The following is an 18545-nucleotide window of genomic DNA, read 5'->3' on the forward strand; positions in this document are numbered from 1 at the left end:
TAAGTTTTAAAAACAATAGTTAAAGTTACTTTTTTGCCCCTTTTTACAGCGCCCCCTCGACTGCTGGCGCCCTTAGCATTTGCCTGCATTGCCTCTGGAAGATATTTTTAAATCCTGTTAACATTTTTTGGGACTTTTTGGGAGGTTTCTGTCTGGTGCCTCTGCCACTCAGAGGAACAAGAAGAAACATTAGGCTGATTTTAAATTTTTCAAAAATCAGTCCACTCTCTAATGAGGAACCTGGTAACATCTTTAAGTAATGATGCCTTAAATCTCCAAAATTTTGCTGGTGGTGTTAATGTGTTCTTCGTCATGTTAATCCACAGTATTCAGCCACGCCCTTAACTCCTCCTAACCTTCAGCGGACTGACTACTGACCAGCTCTCCGTCTCACGGGTCCGAAAAGCCTCTAATTCTGTATTACCGCAAATAAGAATATGGAGAACTTTTGTTTATGCTGGGAGCGAGAAAGATTCGTCTAAACTCTAACTACCTTCATCCAGACGTTATGACCCGCTTCAGTCCATGATTCAGACATCGGAGTAGCCCTGCCGATGTCCGAACTCATAAACCACGTCTGTTCACGGTAGCTCTTCCTCTGTATTAACGTGCACTTGTTACCGGCTTAGATAATTTTAGCGACTAGGAATAAGTCCCAGGGTCATTATTTATCTGAACTAAAGAACATACGAAGCCACCCTAATTTACTAAGACCATTAACATTGATTTCACATTAATCAGAAGAATTAACCTTTAGTTGACTCAATTAATTTAACTGTCCACAACGTCAATTAGACTTTAGTATTTTATTAGCAAGCTTTAGCAGGGGAGAAAAGACATACAGCAATTAACAAATGATTAAGTAATCAATAGATTTAAGAAAATTTAGAAATTTCACCTAATTCTAAACCCTACACTGCGTCTTATTCTAAATAGAGGCTTTGGGGGAGGCAGTTTCACTCGAACCCAGATGCAGAGACAATCTTTGGCAGCAGAGAACTTTAACGTCCATGGATGGAGTCCTGTCTTTGTCTTGGCAGAATCCTTTTAGAATAGATCCAAAGTTGAACTGGTGAGAATCCTCAACAAACTCAGTTCTTTATCCATATACGATCTTTGTCTATTCCCCATGTCCACTGCAGCATCGTTGGAATCTTTTGGGTTGAGTGTGGGGCCGCAGTCGAATCAGAATCCCGGGTTGTGGGTAAACTGATCTTGTTCCTTTCATGTGCAGCGAGCAGTCTCATCGTCCTGGGGTATCATCACGCAGCCCTCCGTTGATTCTGCATCTCCATGTGTGCTTGACTCGAACGCTGCATTCATTTATAATTTTATAATAACCATATCTTATTAGTTACTCTTATTATAATCATGATGTGAGTTATTACAGACATTTCTGAAAAGAAACCAAGAATAATCCATTATTCTAATTATTTGACACCATGTTACAGTTACTTCTTTCACCTTTATGTACTTCCATAAGTATAAGAGTAAGTGTAAATATTCTTATAATCAAACCAACATCAACCACTGGTTAAACCAATATTAATTATTGGTTTAATCATAAGTTATCATTATTAATTTAAGTATTTTACTCTGGGTTTTATCTAATTACTCAAAATGTTTAGATTTTATTCTTTAAACCTTTAATGCCTTGAAATGAGCACTCTGAACTATTTTTATTCACTGCAGGCTGGAAACTTCCTCTTTCTTCAGGAAACCTGCTCTTCTTGTTACATGACTCTCTACTCTCTTTTTTGAAGACATAGATTGGATTTATGCTTCACAAACCTCCTTCATAACAGAGTTGCTGATTAGAGAGAAGTCTGTATGTAAGTGCGGTGAACAGATGGAGAAAAAGATACACATCTTATCTGACAGGTGACATGGGAGCCAGGCATCACAGATCAAATGTAATTTTTACAACCAAATTATTTATTTTTGACATTTGGAACTGGTGAGGATCCATACTTAGCTGGCTTAGCACCAAATGAGTCATTGAGTGTTTGTAAAAGCTCTATGTAATTAAGCTGTATAATTATTAACATTACCTGCAATGTTCTGCATGATGAAACCCAGCAGATGGCAGCTGGACATAACAATATAGGCAGGCATACTTGAGTAGGCAGACGTTGGTCGAACTGGAAATTTAACATGGAAACTACTATTGTGCTCTAGCTGTCAATAAAACATGTTTAGCTTTTTGAAGGTTAAATGTTATCTTCAAAGATTTAAAAATTCTCCTTTTGCATTTTAACTTTTCTATGTTTTCATTTAGCTGACCTGTCACTTTCTCCAACAAGTAAGATTTTTAAGATTTTATGTGGTTTATGTGGCAAAAAACAACAATCTTCACTTTCAGTTTCCTTTTCCTCACACTGGATGACGGCAACAGACAGGAGGAGGAGTTTGTTAGGGGAAGACGCATTAAAAACAAGAATCCAGACAATTTCTGGCTAAACAGAAACAGAGCCACATTCTGCAGTGGTCTGTGCAGAGATCCAGCAGGCAAGCCAAATCAGTAAAAACGAAACAAGGTAAGTGGAGCTTTTCAAAGTTTTCACAATGACGTAAATTATACTTTGATTTAAAATATTTTTTCACAAGAAGGGTTTTGCTAATTTGCCTAATAGTTGAAAAAGGATGTAGGAGTGAATGCTTAAAAATGTCCTTTCTCCTATAACACATGCATTTTATACTCTCTTGAATTATAACATGCAAAGACAAAATCTAGTTTTATTCTTCACCACACCCTATCAGTGTGTGTACTGATCTGTCAGACTTCCTTGTTGTACTGAGTAAACCACAAAGCACAAAAGCCTGAATTTGTTTTAACCTGCCATGTACAGACAAAAACTGGTGGATCTTTTTAAATGATTAACTAATACTTTTAATAATAATAAACTTTACTCGAACAGATTAAAAAAACAATCTTGAGATCTATAATCTTTTTTTAAGAGGAACCTGGCAAGACAGCAGCACCATTTACACATAACATTTACATTCAACCAGAGAAATGCATTTGTTTAGTTTTAAAAGCATTAAAGGATACAATAACAAAAACAGCTGTTAGGATCATGTTTACGTGTTAAGGTTTCTATTTTCTTAAGTTTTCATCATGTTAATCAGACTGCAATGTGTAAGATGTGTTGATAAGGTCAGAGGATGTCTGCCTCTGCCAGTTATAGCAGAAAGTTTCTATCCATACATCACATGTTACACTATGCAAGTAGAAAAATTATTAGAACTGGTTGCTGACACCCAGCACTGAACAAATATGTTAAGGAACTGACTTCACAGGGGAAAACCCTTTTAGGGAGGAGCTTAAATACTTTGGAGGCATAAAAGGAGTTGGATCTTATTGTTCGGGGTCACACTATGTTTGTTCCCATAAGGACTCATAACTGTGGTCCAAAACTGAAACGGTAAAGTACTTCTTTGTTCTTACTATACATTATATTGTATATTTCTTTTGTAATAAATTGGTTTGCTGATTTTAATTCTGTTTTCTTGCTTACCCAAGACAATACCTCCTAACAAAAGAGTCCGGGTAGGACAGAGCTAATAAAAAACAAAACTATTAAGAGCAATGGCAGTTAAAACTTTCTTCTTCACGGCCTTTCATCAATGTTCTTAGTTCACTGAGAGTCACTTTCTCTGTCAATTTAGACTCTTGCTGAAAGTCATTCCGAGCACAGGGGGCAGAATATTTAAATGCTGTCCTACCCAGATCTGTCCCAACTCTGGGAACCATAAAAGGTCTGAGAAGAAAGTCCATACCGGGTGTAAAAAAAATCAGTCATATATGTTCCAGTACATATTTACAGTTAAGGTGCATGTCTGTGTCTGATGTACATGTAGGCCATATCCCTAATGTCACTTTGAAATATTTGCCAGAAAGGATAGAGTTAGAAATAGTTCCTTGATAATAAGAAAGAAAACCATTTAGTTGAAGGAGAATCAGTTAACTCAAATGAAGTTGCTTATTTCAATAAACCAAATTCCAAAGTCATTGTAAAAGTGTATATCCAAATGAACTCAGAGATGTAATCTCAGCAGCTTCAGAAATTCCATTGTAATATCACAGAGTCATTGAAGGTGCCAGTTATACGTTATAACTGATATAAACCAAACTCAGAAACGGATAAACATCCTTACAAAACCTCACCTCGCAATGCCACGTCTGGGTTCATGTGAGGCGATATATTATATTGCTTATGTGTGATTCAGCATTTTACATGAATGCATGCACGCACGCACGCACGCACGCACGCGCACACACACACACACACACACACACACACCCACACACACACACACACACACACACACACACACACACACACACACACACACACACACACACACACACACACACACACACACACACACACATATACATACATACATTGGCTAAGACCAGTATGTGGAAGCCATACACTTTCATGTTAGGAAGTATTATTGCATATAATTATGTTTACAGCTAAATGATGGATTATTACATGTATTTTCTTTAGTCATCAATAGTCATGATGCTCAACACCTCAGGATCTGTGAGGAAAAATGTTCAAGATGGAAATGAAAATATGTCAGCAATGAATGCAGGTAAGATTTCAAAGATCATGTTTATTCAAAGGCTTCTATAAAAATTCTGTCATTTCACATTACTCATGTTCTGTTTTTCAGTGACTCCTCCACTCACACTTATATTAATTGGGAACAAAAATTCCATTGAAATTGGATCAAAAAATATCTTACTGGACCATGACCAGGAGATACATGAGAAAGAGTTTTCATCCAGACTCTATGACCTATTAGCTCGTCAGATCTCTGTAATTAACCTGCTTGGGCTTCCAAGATTTGACATGATTCCAGTAATTCCAGAACATTGTGCCTTTATCTTGCTGGTATCAAATGACCAGCATGAAAACCAGTATACATCTGGACTGCAGTGGTTAGAAAAAACACTGGGAAAGGAGCACAGCTCTTATGTGATGACAGTTGTGACTCATGATGACTCAGATGAAAATAGTGAAAATGAACTTCAGAACCTGAAAGCAAAGAGCAGTTTGTCTGAAAAAAGATACCATACATGTACAAGAAGTATGATGGACATAAATGAGATAATAACCCTTCTGGAAAAAATAGATGCTATGGTTTTTGAAAGTAGACGAATGACTGAAGGAAAAGAAACCAATCTAGATGAAACATTGAGAACAGGTAAGACTCTTAATATGAAGATAACTAATCTTTTTTTTTTTTACTTACAGTGCAATTTATTGTGATAACCTTTGATCTTTCTAATAAAATCTATTTCATCCACCAAGACTCTGCTCTTGTTTACAATTTACATAGAAGAGATGTATACCTTATAATAATATTTTGGTATTTTTGGTTTTACAATAGCTACAGACAAGATTTATAAAGTTAGTTTCATCTGCAATAGTAATCTTCTTAATAAATCCATTGCTTGGTCACTTAAAATAAAACTATTTCTTATTTCAAAGGCTAAAATGACCTGTCCTGTGAAATTAGGTAGTCATACAAATTTATTATCTGTAGCTTACATCTGCATATCGAGCTCTTCCACCTCCTCCCTGAGCTGCCACTGTAGCCTGAAGAAATGCACCACCTCCGATCGAAAACAACCAATCAGAACCAGTGGGAAGGTCTTAGCACTGCCAAACAACCTCCTGTACACTACACAGTGTGCCAATGGTGGAAAAATAACTTACTGTCACTGTAATACTCTGTGACTATTTGAGCTGTCCTTTCGTAGCAGGATATGTTGTGGTGAACAGCTATGGCCTAGCAAAGAGCAAGTGAACACAAGAATGATTGACACCGCTAAGACCCTCCTCCTGGCTTTGATTGTTTTTTTCTGACTGAGCGGTGTATTTCTGCAGTACTGGGAGCACTGGGAGAAGGCTGTCATTTCCAGAATCTACACTGAATCACAGCATTGTAATATATTGCTGTGCAGGCATGTGGTTGACCTGCCTGCACTGTCAACCACAGTTATCTTCAAAAATATTGATATCTGTTCATAAACTCATAACCTTTCAATTTCACCAGGTGTAGTTGGTAAAACATAGGAGTGGGGCCCTGACTTCACACTCTCAACTGCTTGTGCAGATAGATCAGAATAATAAAACCTTGATGAGTTTATCTTACTCTGTTCCTGAGAGATCTCTTCCCACTCAATGTGTCTTTTGTAACCACCATACACTGTCATTTCCACCTCTGCTTCATATATAAATATGAATGTGTAAAAGCAGGTCAATTAACATGTTTTCTTTGTCATTTTGCAGCTGACGAGACAGAGAGTCCCGATGAAGCTGAGGTAAATACTACTTTCCATAACTACAGTTTTAATAGAAGTTTTTTCTTCTTACATGTTGTCCACAGCTCGACAATGCCAAAACAAATTTTGCAAGCAAGATTATATATTTAATAAGTACTAATTATATGACCTGTTTATCAACTAGTCATAACTCTATTAATTATAAAGAAGAACAAAGAAAGCCACCTGACATGCAAGTTCCATCCCAGAAATACATCAACAGCTGGTCTCTGCAGTTAGTGAAATGTTTTTGCTAAGTGTTATTACAAGAAGACCTGGAGCAGGAGTGGTAAACATCAACAACTTTTTTACCCTGTTTGTTTGTTATCACTTATTGGTGTCTTTTTGCAGTTTAAATGTTGCTACACCTCTGCAATTTGTTAAGTTAAGCCAAAATAAATAGTACGAGTAAATTTCATTATATTTTCTATGCATTAACAGGATGCTTTTGAGTATTTCATGGAGGAGGAAAACCGCATATCCAGATTAGCAGAAGTCAATCCTGGACAATATCAATCATCAGAAAAAGGTAACATGACAAAAACAATAACTTTACATTCAAACCAGAAAGTACATTTCATCACCTGTATTAGATCATGAAACATAAGAGCATAAACTAAGCGAGTTACATGTGTGCAAATAAGTATATTTTATGACATCTCATCTCACCAAACACTCACTCAGAGTAACTGCTTTTGGTATATTAAAAAACAAGAAAAGCCTTCCAAGTTCTACACATACAGAAGGAACTCTGAATGTAATTAAAGCCTGTGAGCGGAGACTGTAGTCTGTTTAGGTGGCATATAGGAAGTAAGATACATTGGTAGTAAACTAATTACTAATTTATAAATGAATATATTTACCAAGGTATCAGCCAAACAAAAATAAACCATAAAGCCAACCAGAGACACAAGGTGAATGCAGGAAACCAGGGAATAACAGAAGGAACCAGCAAGGAGTAACTGAGAAAGAGTTTGGAGGTTGAACGCTGAAACAATGGACATGGGGTTATTAGCCAACTGATTGCAGGTGTGAGGGAAGAGAGCAGACTAAGGAGAGAGAAAGGAAGAAAGTGGCAGAGAGGACCAGGGAGAGTACACAGGGGACTAAAAAATTAATCTAACACTAAAGCAAACATAATTTAAACTAAAAAATAACTATACACAAGAAATAAACAAACAAGAATCACTAAGAAAGGACTGAACTAAAGAAAAATATGAACAAGATTGATCTAACCAAAATAAGAAATGAACAAAATAATAATGAAACTAGAATCAAATCAAGCTACAAAACAATCAATGATCCCAGGATATTAACAATGACAGAAGCATTGTGATAATGTCCCAAAGTCAGTGCGAGGCATGAGTATTCACGTTGTTTTGTTCACATTAAATGAAAACATATGTTTGGTATGAGCATGCTGAATATGTGACTTAAAGATTTTCATACTAAGATATTTAGAATAAGACACATTTAATTGGAGTGCCTAATTCAGACATATTATCAAAAGACAGTATTTTATTTTTCAAAGTTTAAACAATTTACTCTTAGTTTTATCAGCATTAAATGCTAGCTTAAGGTGGAACAAATCTTACAGAATAATGTCAAATGCAGCCTATGAACACTTAGAAGTCAGGAAAATTGAGTTTGCATGATAACTTATCATAAGCATACATATTGAGAGATGCATCAGATAATTTTTGCCCCAAAATATTAATAGAAATTGCAAAAGGTTTGACAGAGTTTTGACAGTCACCTCTTGTGAAATTAGGAAAACAGAAGGAACAATGAGAGTTTAGCACTTTGCTTATAGGTCGGAAGGACTATTTGAAAACCAGTCAATATTGTCTGATGATGCCAAAAAGTCTGACATAACAACTCATGATTCACAGAACCAAATGCATTTGGCATTTGGAATAAGTGCACTTCAGTAGCCCCTCCATTGGCTTCCACCTTATCATGGTCTTTCAGTGATCCTATAGGAATTATTCTGTCAGGGGCTTATTAAAGTTGTGGTCGCAAGTTTGTCAGTGCCTGTCAAGGCGGAACCCTCAAACCCGCATTGGTGAGGGATGCTGTCAGGCTGAAGAAAGAGTCTTACCGGGCCGCTTTGGCCTGTGGGGCCCCAGAGCAGCAGATGGGTACTGGCAGCTGAAGTGGCATGCAGCTCGGGTGGTTGCTGAGGCAAGAACTCTGGTATGGGAAAAGTTTGGAGAGGCCACACAGAAAGACTTCCACATTGCTTCGAAGCAATTCTGGTCCAACATCCGGCATCTCAGGAGGGGGAAGCAGTGCAGCACCAACACTGTTTATAGTGGGGATGGTGTGCTGCTGACCTTGACTCAGGATGTTGTCGGTCAGTGGGCAGAATACTTCGACGACCTCCTCAAACCCACCAACATGTTTTCTATTCAGGAAGTGGAGCCTGGGGACTCTGGGTTGGGCTCTCCAATCTCTTGGGATGAGGTTGCTGAGGTGGTTAAAGCGCTCCTCTGTGGCAGGGCCCCGGGGGTGGATGAGATTCGCCAGGAGTTCCTTAAGGCTCTGGATGTTGTAGGGTTGTGTTGGTTGACAGAACTGCAATACTGAATAAACAGGGCAGTTCCCCTAGATTGGCAGACCATGACGCTGGTTCCATGGTCCTATTCAAAAGCGGGTACCGCAGAGTGTGCTGCAAGTACGTAGGGGTCACACTCTTAAGCCTCCATGGCAAGGTCTACTAGGGTCCTGGAGAAGAGGGTCTGTCGGATAGTTGAACCTCAGATTCAGGAAGAGCAGTGTGGTTCTCGTCCTGGTGGTGGAACACTGGACTAACTCTACACCCTCAGCAGGATCCTGGAGGATGCGTGGGAATTCATCCAACCAGTCTACATGTAGTTGGGTGGTTGAACACTTTGGAGAAGACCGTGTCCCTTAGGGAATCCTGTGGGTGGGGATGCTTCGGGAGTATGAAGTACCAGGCCCTTTGACATGGGCCGTTAGGCCCCTGCCAGACTCATTTCCAGTGAGAGTTGGACTCTGCCCAGGCTGCTCTTATTATTGATTCTGTTCATTACTTTTATGAATAGAATATCTAGGCACAGCCAAAGTGTGGACTGGATCAGTTTTGGTGGCCATAAGGTTGCATCTTTCTTTTTGTGGATGATGTGGTTCTACTGGCTTCACTGGGTCGCGATCTACAGCTTTTGCTGGAGCAATTCGCAGACGAGTGTGAAGTGGCTGGAATGAGAATCAGTGTCTTCAAATCCGAGGCCATGGTCTTGAGCCGGAAAAGGGTAGAGTGGCTTCTCTGGATTGGCGAGGACATCCTGACCCAAATGGAGGAGTATAAGTGTCTTGTGATCTTGATCATGAATGAGGGAAAAATGGAGCGGGACATTGACAAGTGGATTGATGCACCGTTCTGTGTTGGTGAAAAGAGAGCCAAGTGAAAAAGCAAAGCTCTCGATTTACTGGTCGATCTATGTTCCTACCGTTTTCAATGGTAATCAGCTTTGGGTCATGACTGGAAGAATAAGATCATGGATACAAGTGGCCAACATGAGTTTTCTCCATAGGGATTCTGGGCTCCCACTTAGAGATGGAGGAGAAGGTCAGTCACCTGTGAGGGATTAAGAGTAGAGCCACTGCTCCTCTATGTTGCAATGAGCCAGTTGAGGTGACTCTGGTATCTGGTTAGGACACACCATTGATATTTACCAGTGAGACTTTAAGACAGATGAAAAAATTTAACAGAGTCAGCCTGACCCAAAACAATTGCTTTTATCTGAAAAGGTGGTAACACTTTATTTGTAGGGGGGTGAATAAGACTGACATGACACTTTCATAAACATGACACAACACCTGTCATGAACATGAATAAGCCTTCATGAATATTTATGACTGTTGTCATAAAGAGTCATTCGGTAAATTATGACACTTTTAATACAAAGTTGACATTATTCAAAATGTCTTTGTCATGATAACTTGACATTAACTCAGAAATCATTACTGTTTAAACTTTACCTTTAATAACATAAAGTCACCTAATTTTTAAAGTGCAATCAGTAATACTTTTATAACACATTTATATCAATAATGATTTATTGGTTAATGTCAAGTTGTCATAACAAAGACATTTTGAATAATGTCAACTTTGTATTAAAAGTGTCATAATTTACCAAATGACGCTTTATGACAACAGTCATAAATATTCATGAAGGCTTATTCATGTTCATGACAGGTGTTTATGACAGTGTCATGACACTCTTATTCACCCCCCTTCAAATAAAGTGTTACCGAATAGGCTCCCCTGTCTCAGGGGACAAGAGAGAGGGATTCTCCCGAGACAAATTCTCCTGGATGTTATGTAAAAAAGATGCTCTACTCCCACTACCCATTCCCTTTCCTTATAAACGTACACATCCACACTCACATTTAGCATAGCTATGAACACCTCCCCTTTGTTATACATATCCACATACTGTATTTTGTCTCACTTAGCACAGACACTTCATACTTTTGTCTTTGTCTCCTGACACCATTGTAATTTTGTTTAACTTGCTGCCAGTTTTTGAATGTAATGTTAACATTTTCACTATATCATAAAAAGGGAACATGTGCCTAACAATTTTTACCCAATTGGTATTATCTCCACCTTTAACATGCTTTGGTAGTGACAAAATTCAATTATTTCAAAGTGTTCATACTGTTATTCTGTCAACATAAAAAGCATTAGGTTAGTAGATGTGCAACATAGTAATAAACATTTTTTTTTATCTTAAAACCCAGCCAAACCAATCATGTCATAACTGTAACCAAATAGTTCCACCCACAAGACATTAGCTCATGGTAGCATACTGCTAGGATTATTAAGGTGGATATTGGTTATATAATCAATTTTTATTTTGTAATTATGTCCATTGCCTCTTGTTTTCCCAAATAATTCTACAGGACAAGAAAAAGAGAGTGAAAATAAATTAAAGGTATGTTGAAATTACTTTGAAATTATTGTTTGAAGTTGTTTGCTGATTTACTCTATTTTATTTAGGTTCAAGTTTGTGAAATAAAACTTGAAGATCTTAAAAGATATTTAAGATCTTTTTCTTAAATACGCAAATTATTCTAATTTATATTATATCTAATGCAAATTAGAATTGTAAGTGGTTTTTAAAAATAATAATAATAAAATGTTAAAATAACCAACAGTGCCTGATTGAACACCTTTAAGTTGACCTTAAGAATACTTCTTTTGCTGGTTTGATCTTTACCATTTACAGCATAATTTCCAAACATTGTCTGGTTAATATTTATTTGCTAAGTACTCTGCTTTCTTTGTTAAGGCAAGTTTTGACGATGAAGGTTCAGACATGAATGATGACAGCAGAGAACAAAGCAAGGAAGGTAAAACTAAGTGAAAGACACCCTAAGTCTGTTTGCTATAAATGTCATGTAATGAGTCTCTTTTATCTCTCAGCAGGACAAAAGAAGAGTGAAACTGAGACTAGAGTAATGTTTGGTCTTATTACATTTAAATTACAATCAGTAAAAGTAATATACACTGATACTGAAGAGTAATGAATATATATTTTTGTTATAGGAACATGTTGATGGTAAAGACTTGGAGATGAATGGTGAAGATGGAGGAAAAAAGTATGGAATCAACACTTGGGAACCAAGCCAGGAACCATCCACACAACCTCCAACCATTTCTGGTATATCATCACTTGTTATACACTTATACAATGTTTATTATAAATAACATTTGATTAATTTGGGAAATAAATTGTTATTATGCAGGAGCCCTTCAGATGAAAGGGAACAAAGAAAAGGTCAGAATTATTTATTTTTAATGGTTTATGCTTGATATTTTGTGCTTCCTGGAATTAATTTTAATCCTTGTATTCTTTCCAGCCGTTATACAATTCTTCAGGAGAACATAAACAAATAATCTCAAAAGAGACTGAAGCGCTGTTTGAAAGGCTTGAACTTAGGAACAAATGGTCCCCAACAGAATTTCTTAAAACAGGTCCACCTATCAAGCAGACCAATGATGTTTTGGAGAAAGATCTAGTTTGTACTTTTCTTCAGAGGCTATGGACATTAGATTATAGAGCCAGATACATCGCTGTGCGAATTGCTTCAGATGTGAGCAATTCAAAGGCTGTTCAAGTGACCAAAAACAAGGATACAGATAAAGGTGACTTTGGTGCTCTGTATAGCACTAACACAGAGTCAGATCAGTCAAAAGAGAATCATGTTCACCCAATGGATGTTCAAATGGCAGTATTTCACTTCTCAGACAGCTTCCTTAAACAGAAAATGATCACAAAGTTGTCACAGTGTCAGTATGCCTTACCACTGCTTGTTCCTGATCCTCTCTCAACAAATATTGAGTGTCCTTTGTGGACATTCAGACAATTAACAAAAACATGGAAAATAAGCACAATCAAAGAAAACACAACCACTGTCACCATGAAGAGCATGCCAATCTACAAAGCTCAGACTCCCATGGTTTCATTTTTTCGACTGGGCTCCATGTCTTTGTCCAAATCTCAGCTGATGAATGCCTTGATCAACGACCGCCACGACACATTCTTCCACAGAAACTGTCCAGGCAGCACCAAATCTCGTCATTTGATGGATGGGGTGGCAGAGATTGCCTGGTACTGTCCTGCTGGAAAAGACAATGATTTCTTTACTGACTGCATTGCCTTCTGTAATCTTCATGGGGATTCTCTAGTAAATGTAAAACAGCGTGAAATCCTGACTGAAATGTCTTCAGTCATTGTTGTTCTTGTGCCAACTCTGGAAAAAAGCCAGGAAAGCAGTAAAGTTATAGAGACACTGTTCAAGTCTTCAAAGCCTCTAATCATTCTCATTGCTGACAATGAGTGTAGTGCAGTTCACATGGAACCTCAAAAATACAAACTAGGGCTGAAAGAAAGGAGCCAGTCGAATGTTTCTGAAGAACTAAAAAAGATTATAAAAAGCCTTTTGTCTGGACCCCACACATCCTTCCGCCTGGAAACTATGGCCAAAGACTCTGGGGTCAAAGTGGATGAAGATCAGAAAATCTGCCAGAAAGGGAAATCTGCTGCAATGAAACTAGTTCAGTTGGTTAAAGGGATGGACGTTGCCAAAATCAAAGATAAATTTCTCCACTGCCAAGGTCAACTTTGGTATGACTGGTGCAAAATCAATAAAGAGTTGCATCATCTAAAGGGAGACATTGAGAAAGAAAAGGCCCAGAAGACTCATCAGCTGATGGAACTACGAGAGAAACAGTGTAAAGCGTCCAACAGTGAACTGATGAGGTTGTTCACACAGAACCTCCAAAGTTTGCTACCAAAAGAAAGAGAATATTTCCTGACATGGACTCAGATCCTCATAGATGCCCTCTCCACAGATGATCTTCCTTTAATTCTCCAAAACTATGATGAAACCTGGTCAGAGGTCTTGGTCCTGAAGAAGAAACATGACAAATCTGATAAATTAAAACACAAACAAACTGAGCTTGAACTGTTGTCAAAAAAGCTTCAATCAGCAACCTTTGGTCTGGAACACATCTTCAGAGAGATGGGGCAGATCTATGAAGCTCATAAAACTCTGAGGAAACTATCACTGAGCCGACAGCCTGATTGGACTAAATACCCTGAGCTGGCTGCAGATCTGATGATATCAGGACACCCGATGGAGCTGATGGATGGGGATGCAGGCCATGTGCCTTTAATATGGATCTCTAGTCTCTTAAAAGAAGTCATAAAGAAACTTGGTGACCAGAGAGTCTTTGTGCTGTCAGTTCTGGGTGTACAAAGTAGTGGAAAGTCAACGATGCTGAACGCCATGTTTGGCCTGCAGTTTGCAGTCAGTGCTGGGAGATGCACCAAGGGTGCCTACATGCAACTGGTTAAACTGTCAGAGGAAATCAAGGACAACTACCAGTTTGACTACATTCTAGTTGTGGACACTGAAGGACTGCGAGCTCTTGAGTTAGCAGGTAATGCTACCCTTCATCATGACAATGAACTTGCAACATTTGTTGTTGGTCTGGGAAACATGACATTGATCAACATCTTTGGTGAGAATCCAGCTGAGATGCAAGATGTCCTACAGATTGTTGTGCAGGCTTTCATGAGGATGAAGAAAGTCAAGCTTTCTCCAAGTTGTGTGTTTGTCCATCAGAACGTCACAGATATTACAGCAGCAGAGAAAAACATGGACGGAAAGAGACGACTGCAGGAGAAACTGGACAAGATGACTCAACTTGCTGCCAAAGAGGAAGTGTGTGATGTTGAGTGCTTCAGTGATGTCATCGCATTTGATGTGCAAAAAGATGTAAAATACTTTGCTCAGCTGTGGGAGGGAAGTCCACCAATGGCTCCTCCAAATCCAGGTTATAGTGAGAGTGTCCAAGAACTGAAGTCCATCATCTTGTCTAAAGCCAAACAGTCTACTGGGATCACTCTGTCACATTTCAGCAACAAAATCCGAGACCTGTGGAACGCCTTGATGAATGAACAATTTGTTTTTAGTTTCAAAAACACCCAAGAAATTGCAGTTTACAGAAAACTGGAGGTCCAGTATGGGAACTGGACTTGGGCCCTGAGGAGTGAGATGCTGAACATTGAAAACCAACTTTATCCCAGCATTGAAAAAGGCCAACTGGACAAAGTTGAAAAGAACGACCTTATCAAAGAAATGGCTAAAACATATGAAGATGTAACAAAAAGTATGTCAGATTACTTTGAAGATGACAAAGACAAAGAGATGTTGGTTCAGTGGCGGGGCCGATTTGAGAACAAAATCAAAGAGTTTCATGAGGAACTTGTGAGAGGGGTGAAAAGAAAACTGGATGAAGTAATCCAGCAAAATAATGCTAGAAAAATGCTTGACAAGAAGAAGACAGAGTTTGAAAACAATCTACTCCAGAAGAGCAAAGAGCTTGCTCACCAGTTAAAATGCATTGATGATGAAGAGGAACTAAAAGCACAGTTCAGCACCGTTTGGAGTCACTGGGTTAAGGAATTAACCACAGATACAAAACCCATTGAGAACATAAACTTGGAGGAAGATCAGTTTGCTGTCCTTCAAGACCTTGGGGTTGAATGGAGATTCATTGGTGAGTCAAAAAAAGGTCAGAGATACAAAAATATCTCAGAAACTGGAACCTATGTTTGTTATATAACCCAAAAGAAGTATCAAAAACAATGTGAGGAAAGCCAACAGTCTCAGGGAAACAAGAAAGAAGCAGACAAAGACACAAGCGGACAAAGCAAAACCTTTTTTGGCTTTTTCCAACAATTGTTTGGAATGGCATCAACAACACAGCATGTGGAATCAGAGAATCATTTGCAGTATGAAGAACAGGAATTGATCAGATCATTTGTTAAAAAGGTTGAACAAGAATGTCTCGAGGCCATTAGAAGCAAACCTGTTGCAACAAGAGGTTACAGGTCAACCTACTTGCAGGAACTGGCCAAAAAAGTTAAACAAAAAGTGGCAGAGTTTGAATCAGGGAAGAAATTTACATTCAAGAAGGAGTTTACAGTTGATCTTTCACTGTATGTGTTTGATAGGGCTGAAGTTTGGCTTTTAAGCTCCCACAAGATCTACAGAGACAACAATGATGCTCTCACTTATTTGGACAACAAGAAAAATGAGTATTACAACATTTTCAGAAGCTTCTGCAAAGGAAGTTCATCTGCTGTGGTGTTTGGAGAAATTATGTGTGAAAAACTCAAAGTCTCTGCTGTTGAAGCCGTCTGTAACAAGACTGGAGTTGATATTGCTGGACAGATGATGTGCAGTTTCCCAGCATTCAATGGGAACAGACTGAACTTAGAGAAACATGTGTTGGCATCTCTGGCAGAGAAAGAAGACTTTAACAGATTCATCACATACATCAGAAATCCAAGAGCTCAAGTCAAGGCTTTCATCAAAGAACAAGTAAAGAAATACATGTTCACGACACAGAAAGTTAAAGCCCAGAATATCCTGAAGAAAAATGTAGAAGAAATCAGCAGAGTCATCAGTCAGGCTTTGTTTGAGGCAACAGAGAAAATCAAACACATTAAGGGAAACATAGAAATGTGGGTGGAGGAATTTTCTAGAAAACTAAAACCAAAGTTGATACTTGATACTGTTAGTTGTCAAAACTTCAGTGACATAAACAATTTTGACTTTCTTAAAGAAGAGATAGAGAAAGGCCTGAAAAGCATCACAACAGAGATGAGCAAACTCTCCCTGGAAAAGGTGAATGACTGCAGACAGAAACCTGATCAGATCTTGATTGATCAGCTGTGTAACTGCTGCTGGGGAACGTGCCCATTCTGTGCTGCTGTTTGCACCAACACTTTGAAGGACCACAGTCCTGAGAAGCACAGCGTTCCTTTTCATCGACCCCATGGAGTTACAGGTTGGCATTACAGAGGAACAGATGATCTAGTCATTGATTTCTGCACCACATTAGTTGCAAGTGATGGAAGGTTTTACCCAGAACATGACTCAGAATGGAGCGTTCCCTATAAACAGTATCCAACAGCTGGAAAAAAATATGCTTCATGGAGCATTATAGCTGATAACTCTATGTTGGCCTACTGGAAATGGTTTGTTTGCCACTTTCAAAAGGAACTTGAAAACTACAATAAAAATAAATTCCAGGGTTATGGAGCAATTCCTCAACAATGGAGAACCTTAAGTAAGAAGGACGCCATTGAAAGTCTAAATGAAATGTGTAGTCTGTGAGTGACGTACAACTGTTGATCAAATCTAATTTCATACTATACTTTGTGCTTAGGATCACTGAAATAGTTTCAAAAAAGTGTGCTTTACTTGATATTAGTTGTCAGTGTTATAGTTTTTTTTTTTCATATTCTGATAATCCTTTGGCGATCCAAATCACTGAAATAATCACTGTAATGGTCACAAACATCTTTATGTTTTACTTTATATTAGTCTCCAGTCTTATTGATTTTTTCCCCTTTTATTCTATTGTTTTCTTCAGTTACCCAAAGAAGGGATTTAGGAAATCACAACTGAAATATCCAATATGAGAATGGACAGAGCATACTATACACCTTGACTTTTATGTACATTTTCATGTTAACACCTGGCTAAGAATACTGTAAAATCAAAATCTTCATTCATTTATTTTGGGGTAATAATGGCAGTGGTATTCAGCCAATAATAATATTAAGGATTATAAATCTCTCATAAGAATGTTGTTTGAAACATGTAATTCTTTAAGGAGAACAAGTGTTTTTTTTTTTTTAAATTGTTATGTTGTTAATGTTCAAACTTTACTGAGTTAAAAATAATTTGCTAATCAACTGAATCAAAAAGTTTCTCAACATTTTTGCCTTTTCAACCGTTTTGTTTTGGTTTCTTTGATCATGTTGTCCAATGTCAGCTACAACTTTATTTTTCTCTAACATAAAATTATAAAAAATGTATTCTTTCTCTTAAAATGAATGCAATAAATGTAGTTTTTGTGTCAGATCACATCAGTTATAGCACATTCTGCAACAATAAGGAAGACTGTTACCAGTGAAAATGTTTTTTGATTATAACAGTTTTCTCTTCTTAAGCTCCTCAAAAATAAATAAATAAAAATTACAGGTTTGGATCAAGTCATTATTTTTTCAGGAGTCTTGGTGTTAGGAGAATGGAGTTTGGGTTCTGTGTGGGGTTTGCTTTTTCCTCTGTTTCCACCAGAGAGCCACTGTGGATGATTGACCAGGTAAGCATCTCACACACTTAGAATCATTTAGGTTCATCACCTAGAGGATAAGAGGAGCTAGTTGCCAGGCTTCAACGCTTGAGTGTTATAGCTCCATGGTACCCTGAGCCAGTTACTGTTCCTACGACTTGCCTCCCTTTAGATTGTTGATTACTCCTCGACTTACCTTCTAGTATCCTCCTTGCAAGGTTCCATGGTACCTCCTGGATCCTGTTCCTTGAGATCTTTGATTGTCCACGTTTCCTCAAGATAAATACCTCTGGTTCCTGTTCCACGACTGGCAATGCTCCACTCCTCTTCCTCAAGCCAACGAAACCTGTCAACCCTCCAACGTCACCACGGTCCAGCAGCTTCACTCTGGTTACCCTCGCTCTGACACTTTCCCCACACATTCACAGCCTGTGTATGAACTCATTGTGCACAATCAATGAAGTTTATTTGCATAACACATTTCAGCAATAAGGCAGTTTAAAGTGCTTTATA

The 18545-nt window shown here is 38.2% G+C and overlaps 1 protein-coding gene and 1 long non-coding RNA gene across 4 annotated transcripts; one reads left to right on the top strand and one right to left on the bottom strand.

Moving 5' to 3' along the window:
• Nucleotides 1-791: 791 nt before the first annotated feature.
• On the bottom strand, nt 792-2283 carry LOC148157954 (uncharacterized). The gene is made up of 2 exons (XR_015764017.1): nt 2052-2283; nt 792-1313 (listed from the first exon to the last, which is right to left on the bottom strand). It is a non-coding gene; the product is annotated as an uncharacterized LOC148157954 (long non-coding RNA).
• Nucleotides 2284-2432: 149 nt separating this feature from the next.
• LOC106915470 (interferon-induced very large GTPase 1-like) lies at nt 2433-17944 on the top strand. Of its 3 annotated transcripts, none has more exons than XM_088008161.1 (11): nt 2433-2537; nt 4518-4605; nt 4687-5220; nt 6312-6343; nt 6785-6872; nt 11276-11307; nt 11665-11725; nt 11799-11830; nt 11922-12036; nt 12122-12153; nt 12236-17944. In XM_088008161.1, the coding sequence occupies exons 2-11, from the start codon at nt 4530-4532 to the stop codon at nt 17066-17068; spliced, it is 5835 nt and encodes a 1944-aa protein (XP_087864287.1). In that variant the 5' UTR covers nt 2433-2537; nt 4518-4529; the 3' UTR covers nt 17069-17944. The 3 variants fall into 3 exon arrangements, with proteins under 3 accessions (XP_087864287.1, XP_087864288.1, XP_087864289.1); XM_088008162.1 differs by having other exon boundaries at nt 11802-11830; XM_088008163.1 differs by lacking the exon at nt 4687-5220 and having other exon boundaries at nt 2434-2537.
• Nucleotides 17945-18545: the final 601 nt, after the last annotated feature.

Source organism: Poecilia mexicana, unplaced genomic scaffold (assembly GCF_051168715.1).
Source record: "Poecilia mexicana isolate PSO_F unplaced genomic scaffold, ASM5116871v1 scaffold_8, whole genome shotgun sequence".
Taxonomy (NCBI): Eukaryota; Metazoa; Chordata; class Actinopteri; order Cyprinodontiformes; family Poeciliidae; genus Poecilia; species Poecilia mexicana.